Below are 8,466 nucleotides of genomic sequence, written 5' to 3'. Positions count from 1 at the left end.
TCTGTTCTCTTGATATGATCCACCTGTTTTATTCTGAAGTTGTCTGTGTTTAGCTTCCTGTTCTGTTCTCCTTGATATGATCCACCTGTTTTATTCTGAAGTTGTCTGTGTTTAGCTTCCTGTTCTGTTCTCTTGATATGATCCACCTGTTTTATTCTGAATTTGTCTGTGTTTAGCTTCCTGTTCTGTTCTCTTGATATGATCCACCTGTTTTATTCTGAAGTTGTCTGTGTTTAGCTTCCTGTTCTGTTCTCTTGATATGATCCACCTGTTTTATTCTGAAGTTGTCTGTGTTTAGCTTCCTGTTCTGTTCTCTTGATATGATCCACCTGTTTGCCTGTGTTCTGTTCAGTCGTTGTTGGATTACTGTGGTTGTTGCGTGAAGCTGTCTTGTTCTGTCTCCGCCTGTGTTTTTTGTTCCGGACTCAGCCGCTCGCTTTGATTTAATAAATCCCTCAACTCTGCCTGCTCAGCTGCTGCTCCTTCATTTAGCTCCTTAACTTGCTCACACACTGCAGCCTCCTAACACCTTCACTCTTCCTCCATCTCTTCCTCCATCTCCTCCTCATCTTACTCTTACCCCATCTCCTCCTCCAACTCCTCCTCTTCCTCCTCATCTTCCTCTTCCTCCCTCCTCCTCTTCCTCCTCATCTTACTCTTCCATCTCCTCCTCCATCTCCTCCTCCATCTCCTCCTCCTTCCTCCTTTGCTTGTGTTGATCAACATATTTTCACCGTATCTTTATTCTTCTGCGACCACCGGGTGGAGCTGCTGCCTCTCTGCTGTGGACGAAGCTGAAACGCGCTCCGTTTCCTTTGTGATAAATCTGCCGATTAAGAAACCAGAGCTGACGGCTGGTTTCACAACGCTGCTCTGTTGCTTCCTGTTTATAACGACTTCCTATCAGATTCAACATTAATCTTTGTTTATCTTGCATTCACAGATAACGTGTTGACAGTCTCTGTGTTTAACACGACTCACTGTCACTTTAGTTTATGCTGATCTGAACAGATTTGATTCAGGAGTTTCTGTCAGCGCTCAGAAGTCGAGCTGCTCCTGAAATAAATCTGGAGCTTCAAGAAGAACTTTTGATCTTTACATGTATTTTTGTCCTGAACGCTCATTTTCACTCTAAATTATTATATTGATCAACAGTCTGCGAGTGAGTCTCTATGTTTCTGTTTGAGCATGTGACAAATAAACCTTTTATTTATTAGTTATTTACTTATTTTTTTGAGAAAATGAACAAGACTCTGCTTCATAAAGTATATAAAGTAGATGCCATGCAAACAGGTTTCTAGTCATGTTCCCTCTCCGTCTCAGGCTTTGAGAGTTAAAACAGAAACTACAGGGTTATTTCAACCGTTACAGTGAATACATGCAGTAAGAGAGAAAATAATAATAATAAATCTGTATATATTGTATTGTGTCCTGTGCAGTTTGTTCACAGACTGGTTTAAGTTTCAGCCTCTGCTCTGTGTGTGTGTTAAAACCCTGAGTTCTGTCAGTTTTAAGACGTTTATGCATTTCACATATTTATTCCTGGGAATCTTGAACTGTGCAGGAAAAACTTATTTCTGTCTGTAATTACGTCCCCGTAAGTTTTAAAACGAGTCAAAAAATCTGCCGGTGCAACTTGTTTTTTATTTAAATCAACTTTAACTGTTTTTTTAAAGCCAAGTTTCAGAAATAAATATTTTCTTTACTGGAGTAAAGATAATCTTAGGAGTCGTTTGAGTCTTGTGGCTTTCATTGTTCACTGCTTCTGATTAAAGACACGTGCGAGTGATTATTAGTGTGTTGCGACAGACGAGCGGCGAGGCGTCGGCGGTACTTACAGGTCATCAGATGCAGAGCGCCGCAGACGAGCAGCGTCAGCGCAGGAATACCAGAGAGGGGCGAGGCGACGGAGGGGAGGTCGTCGTCGGAGTCTTCCTTCGGCTGCATCTGCTGAGGAGCTTCAGCGTCCACATCTTTACACTTCTGACTGTAAAAACACTAACAGTCAGCGCCGCAGCCTCCATCAGGAAATCAATCAATACACTTCAGAGGGACAGAGAAGAGACTGGGGAAGGAATGTTAAATTAGGTGTTTCTTCAATGGAGTTTGGTGAGCTCGGTGTATATAACTGCCGTGTATCAGCTGATGATGATGAAATAATCTCCCAGTTAACTGGTCAAGGTCCTCGGCCCGTACTGGTTTAATGGGAATAGTTCTGTTACCAGTCCTTTAGTCTGAACCCTGGAATCTGAGCCGGAGCTTCAGGTGCTTCAGATATCTTCCCAGGCTGTCATAATAAATAAGAACTGGTTCTTAACTCACCTGCCTGGTAAAATAAATTAAAGAAATTCACTGATGCTGAAAGTTGGATGCTGTCAGCTGATACACTGCAGTTATATCCACCACACTCACCAAACTCCATTGAAGAAACACCTAATTTAACACATTCCTTCTCCAGTCTGTGCAGGTTAGAGGAGGAGGTACTCACAGCTGTTTCTGCAGGTACTGCTTCCTGGACTCACAGCCTTTGGTCTGACTCTGAGCAGCCAACATCTGACTCTCAGCAGCGGCCTTCAGACTGATGCAGGACTCGGTCTCATGGACGATCTGGGTCATGTTCTGCTGGAGGGTCTCGATGAGATCTGAGGATACAGACAGAGTTAGCATGAGGAACAACAACTCTGATTTTACTTCTACTTAAGGTTTTTGTTTTTAACCTGCAGATTTCAGTCCTGGTTTCTGCGGCGTGTATGTTGTAAAGGCTCAGACATACTTTCAGCTGCAGAGCCATTCATGCTATAGAGTTTCAAGCATGCACATCTCCCGATCCACACGGTAATGCACCATAACGCTGTCTGCCAACCAGAGTAGGGTAAAGAAAATACGTCCCAAGCGTTGGCGCTATTTGAATTCTTACAAAGACCTACAAGAATTACATCAGCGTGGGTAACAGAGGATCTCCTTGCAGCGTTCTCTCTTCAAAACAAGCATCTATTTTGTTACCTGGAGCATTTTCAGCTGGCACGATTGGCGGATCAGCGGAACCAGAAAGTATGAATTTGACTTTTAATACTACAGATCCCAGAGTTCAGAATCAGAAGGAGCTTTATTGCCAAGTAGTATTTTACACATATGAGGAATTTGCTTTGGTGATGAGGTGCTACACGCAGACAAACATACAGCTGACATGAATAAATGTAGAAATATATAAATATGGAATAGACAATGCAAGTTATATAAGAATAATAAAAGGGATGGAGAAAAATAATACAACTATTTGCAGAGAAAGAACAACGTCACAGATATTTACATGAGCATTCCTCCGGGTTTGTGTTGCAACGGAAGTACGGGAGTATTATGTACATAAATATACATTATACAATATAAAAATTAACAACAAATATGTGCAATGTGCCAGTTTCAGCTTGTCTGCAAGAAATACAGCAAAAAAACTGCAGCCGAATCCCAAAACGCACGCTGAAGCACGACGACAGAAACATGCGTTCGGTTCATAAAGACGTGAGCTTGAACGTTCCCGTTATAAATCTCAGTGATGTGATTTTAGAACTGAGTTCCTGTTGAACATAAATAGGCCTTAATCATCTGCATATCAACATTTGTGCCTCCAGCCTGCAGAGCTGTCACTGTGAAGAAACAGAGAAGGAGCAGCTGTTTGATAAGCAGCCGTCAGGCTCCATCGATCACGCCCACATGGACCTGATCCAGTCACTGATGTTACACAGACTTTCCAACAGCTTCACAATAAAAAAGATCACAAAGACAAGAAAATAAAACGCTGCCTCCGAATGTAAAGTTGAATAAATCCAAACTGATAAATGCACCTTTGGTAGATCAGTTAAATCCTACAGTACATAAGAAAAATGTTTCACTATTAGTCTCTAATCTGCACCTCATCTCTCTGTAAAACACACGTACGCTGGTCTGAGGTCAGCGTGAGTAAATATCAGCGGTCTGACAGAGCTGAGCTGGTAGTTTAAGCACCGACTATAAACCACATCATCCTGTTTGAGTCCGGTCAGATCTCCGCTGCATGTAGTCTCTTCCTCTCTGCTGCCGGATCTCTAATAAAAGGCAAAACGTGGCTCAAACAGATTTAAAAAGAGAAAGGAGGAGACGACGGTCTGACACGGTGCTGAACTGCGTTTCCTTTGTCTTACACATCCTGCACAGGAGGCGCAGACTCCACCGGGTACAATCATTACAAAATAATAACTTCAAAAAGTCACAAAGAGTATCATAAATCTGAAGGATTAAATCTATTCATTAGGTTCTGGGAGGAAACTACGATACCCATGAGCCTCTGCCACCAGCTCCACGCTTCTTCATTGCAGTTCTAACGTTATTTTTCACCATTCAGGAGTTTTTGTTTTGTTTGTGACTCCAGAAGTTGAACCAACACATAAAAAAAACACTCGGACGAGTCGAAGTTTTTATTTCCAGTCGAACAACTTTGCGGTTAAAAAACAATCTTAATGTGCAGAGGATTCATTAAGGGAGCGTCTACATCTGTTTACAGGCGACCGTGAAGCTTCATCAATCTGCACACTTTGAGTTTCAGTCTAGTTTAGAAGATCATGAGATTATTTTTGCCAAACTCAAGGTGAAGCATGAACTCCCCCCTCCTCAGAATTAAAAACACGTGTTGTGTTCAGGTAACGGGCGTTTTTCTATTGTTAGCAGCCGGATGTGCTGATACTGTTGTCCAACATAGCAACAGTAACTAAGGAGGAGTGGCATCCCATCAGGCCTCGGGAACACTGGTGATCTGAGAAACAGAAGCGAGAGGAGTCTGTATCAGGGTATAAGGCAGCGCTGGGTCTTATCGCAGCGTCACTGCTTCAGGAATGAGCTCGGCTGCCAGCGCTCCTCTTTTCTGTACTTCAGCTTGTTTGTGAGCAGATTCTGGATCAGATTCAGTCTCAGTGAGGTCACTGCCAGAAACTCTGAACCACTGAGAGAGTCCCGCAGTCCGTCCAGACCATGAAGAGTAAAGAACACTCAACTTCAGTTACTCTATCAAATCAGATTGTTAATAATATATTTGATTCGTCTGGCTCCCCGGGGCCTCCAGAATCTAATCCGAGTCCCTGATGCTGCCTACAGAGCGACTCCTGGGTCTGCACCATCTACCTGAACTCCACAATCCAAGCCCACGTTCCTTCTCGGCCGCTGCGCTCCACCAACGAACGCCGCCTGGCTCTGCCATCCCTTCACACAAAGCGACCTCAGTCCCTGTTCTCATAAACGAGCTACCGCACGCCATCAGAGCAGGGACGTCCCTCTCTGACTCCAAGAAGCTCCTGAAAACTCTGCAGAGAACACTTCCTCTTATAACACCTCTGACCTCCGACTGGGGATGAAACAGTTACCTGTTAAACTCGCTGTGAAAGGAGTGCTCTTCTTCTTCTTCTGTCTCTTTACAGTTCTCTTCTATTGACTGACTATTTGTTAACTCTTACTTCTTCCCCTGGGTATTTACTCCATCACTTGTGGATCTCTTACTGTATGTAAATTATAAATCAACAGATGATGAAGTATAATTACAGCTGAAAGTCATTAAGCTCCACCTTCACCAGCTGCAACACTAAAGTGATGAACACATGAATGCATCAATGTTTGTAATATAATAATGATCTTTTGTCAGGATGCAGGACCTTTACCTGTAACAGGGTGTTTCTACTCGGTGGTCCTGAAGTAAAAGGTGTGCGTTCTGCATTAAAGTGGTCGTGCTGCTGTTTGCGTGCAGCAGACGGACGTGTTCACATCAGCGATGTTTATCAGAGCGGGCCGTTAACACAATGCTGCTCTCATATCTACTTCATACAGGAATTCATCGCTTCCCTCCGACTGTTCAGGGCAGGAAGTCGCCTTCATTAAAATATTTATCCACTTCCCATCATGCTCCTGTTCCCGCCCTGCTGCTGCTGCTGTTGCCGGAGAGTATGAGTCAAGGAAAATACCTTTCTTTGTTTTTAACTTAAAACAAAAAAAAGGTACAGTGTTTCAGATTTGGTCACAAATTTAGTTTGAAACATTCAACAAATGACCCAACATGATGAACGGGATGTGAAAAAGCTCTCGTTCCTCCGCTTAGTCTTTAAGGCGAAACAAAACAGGTGAACAGGGTAAAACATTTAACTTGTAAATATCACCATGAAATTTACATTATGACATTTTCTGTAGGACAGGTTTACTGATGTTAAGTTGTGGCTAAATGTTTAAATATGCAAATGAGGGAGTATCTAATAGGTCTGGGAATCACCAGGGACCCCACGATACGATATCATTGAGATTTTAAACATATTGCGATATATATCGGAATTTATTACTTTTTTACAACTTTTAATTGTTTCCCCAAAGGAAAACTCTTTTTCTAGTGGACTGATTTTATTATTATAGTGTCAAAAAAGTTAAAAATCCTCACGTACAATTTATATAATAAAAGATCGATACTTGTCTAATACTTGTTGTTCGTGTATCAATACGGTATTTCCATGGAAAATATCGCGATACTATGCTGTATTGACCCCCCCATCTAATGAAATATGCACTAATTTGCATCTATTTCAAGAACTGAACCCGAACGCTGGATTAAGTCAGGTTCAAGATGATGTTTTATTTTGGTGACACATTAGACTCAAAGGTTTTTAGGGAGGGGGTTTTGGATATCTCTTTGTATTATTTCATAAATCAGAAAATACTGTACATTACAGGCTCATTTCACTTGTTTCTGGGAGCAAAATGTTCTATAATTCAGGGATATATGAACAAACCCCTCTGTGAAAACCTTCAGAATAAAGTCGGGGATAAAACTGTAAGAGCTGCTGGAGATTTCAGGCTCAGAGTGTGAGGAAAACAGTAAATATGTGTATTGTAAATTCATTATTTAAAATCAGTATTTACAGAGAATATCTGATCAAATCACAGGAGGACGTGTAGCGTTAGAAAGCTAACAGAAATCTACAGACGCACAGAGACAAACTGCAGGAAAATAAACTACTAAATGTGGATTTTAGATGTTTTCTTTCCACTTATCTGAAAGAAGCTGAAAGTCTTATTAAAAAACCTTAATCAGGAAAACACAGTCACAGGTGAGCGCCTCCTCTGGACTGGGAGCACCTCCTCATGACAGATATCTGGGATATCTCAGATATCTGATGTGGTTTTTATTGTGACACTAACAGACGTGATCACAGGTGAAACACAGGAAGTAACTGAAGCTAAAAACATGAACGGTGCATTTCAATGTGAACGTTTGTGTGTGGGGGAGATGTATCTTGAAAAATTATCTTGTCAAGCATGTTTTAATATATATATATATAAAAGATAGATCTAACTTTCTTTAGATCTTAAGATATTACAGCTTATACTGAGCTTGATTTAAGGTTTGCATGATATCCGAGCACAGGAACAAGATTACTTCCCTTTGTTTAAGAGTAAGAATATTTCCACAATTTTCTAAATTTAAGATTCTTGTTAAGTGCAAAAACAGCCCTTCTATAAACAAGCCAAATATTCTTAAATATTATTACATTTTTTTATTGTTTTGAGCCAAATGCAGGAAAGCCTAGCTATAAAAATCTAACCACTGAAAGACTGTAATGGACTTTAAACTAGAACAATTAGCAGAAATAAAACATAAATTTAAGCAAGTTGTGCTTTTTACAAGCAAGAAAAACTCCATTTTCAAGAAGACTTTCTCAAAGTAAGTATTTTGATCACTAATTTAAGAAATTGTACCTTAACGTAAGCTTAATAATAAGCAATAATCCAGCCAAGCAAATTTGTCAGAGTTTTTTTGCTCAATTTAAGAAAACTTTATAATAATTAAGAATATTGGGCTTCTTTCTGGAGGGCTGTTTTTGCTGTGGATGTGTTTCTAAATTAAATGTGCGTTCAAACTGAGCCGAGAAGAGCAGCAGCAGGTTGTGAGTTAACGTTTCCAGAGTCAGCTTGTGGCCATGTTGAGTTGTGGTGTGAAGTTCAGCAGGAACTCCTCCCTCCCTCTGAGCTGTAAGCGTTAGCGTAGCACCGTGATCCTGACGTCATCCCAGGGAAACCCACATGCCAAAGTCCTGACATGCTGTTTGTCCTGAAGCCACAGAGAGTCCCTGAACACACCATCAGGCTTCAATGCAGTACTTTTATTGCGGTCCTTCAAAAGACACTTTCTACTGCACTGCATGTTACTGCAGTCCTTCCTGCTTCTGTTTTTTATTCTTCTGTCTTCCTCCTCACAGCCGGTGAAACAGGATCTAAAGTCGCGTCCTGGACGACTGAAGCTGATCCCTGAGAATATTTAGTTTAATCTGAAACTTTTTAAAGGAGACGTTCTTTCTCACAGCACACACTGCCTTTTTCTTTAAGTGACCAATCGTGTGTGTTTATTTACTCTGACTCACAGGTCTTCATGGTAACGGTGGGCGGGGGGGGGGGGGGGGGGCG

At 41.4% G+C, this 8,466-nt stretch overlaps 1 protein-coding gene across 1 annotated transcript in view; it reads right to left on the bottom strand.

The window, feature by feature from the left end:
* The window catches only part of si:ch211-1a19.3, a 25,620-nt gene that overhangs the window by 3,616 nt on the left and 13,538 nt on the right, over positions 1 to 8,466 (bottom strand). Inside the window, exons 3-4 of the mRNA XM_046030712.1 lie at positions 2,489 to 2,642; positions 1,839 to 1,987 (exon numbers count right to left, since the gene is read on the bottom strand). Of these exons, the coding sequence (XP_045886668.1) occupies positions 1,839 to 1,987; positions 2,489 to 2,642 (303 nt within the window). The remainder of the gene's footprint in view (positions 1 to 1,838; positions 1,988 to 2,488; positions 2,643 to 8,466) is intronic.

The sequence above is a fragment of the Micropterus dolomieu genome, linkage group LG19 (genome assembly GCF_021292245.1).
Source record: "Micropterus dolomieu isolate WLL.071019.BEF.003 ecotype Adirondacks linkage group LG19, ASM2129224v1, whole genome shotgun sequence".
Lineage (NCBI taxonomy): Eukaryota > Metazoa > Chordata > Actinopteri > Centrarchiformes > Centrarchidae > Micropterus > Micropterus dolomieu.
This window is presented reverse-complemented; position numbering and strand designations above follow the sequence as displayed.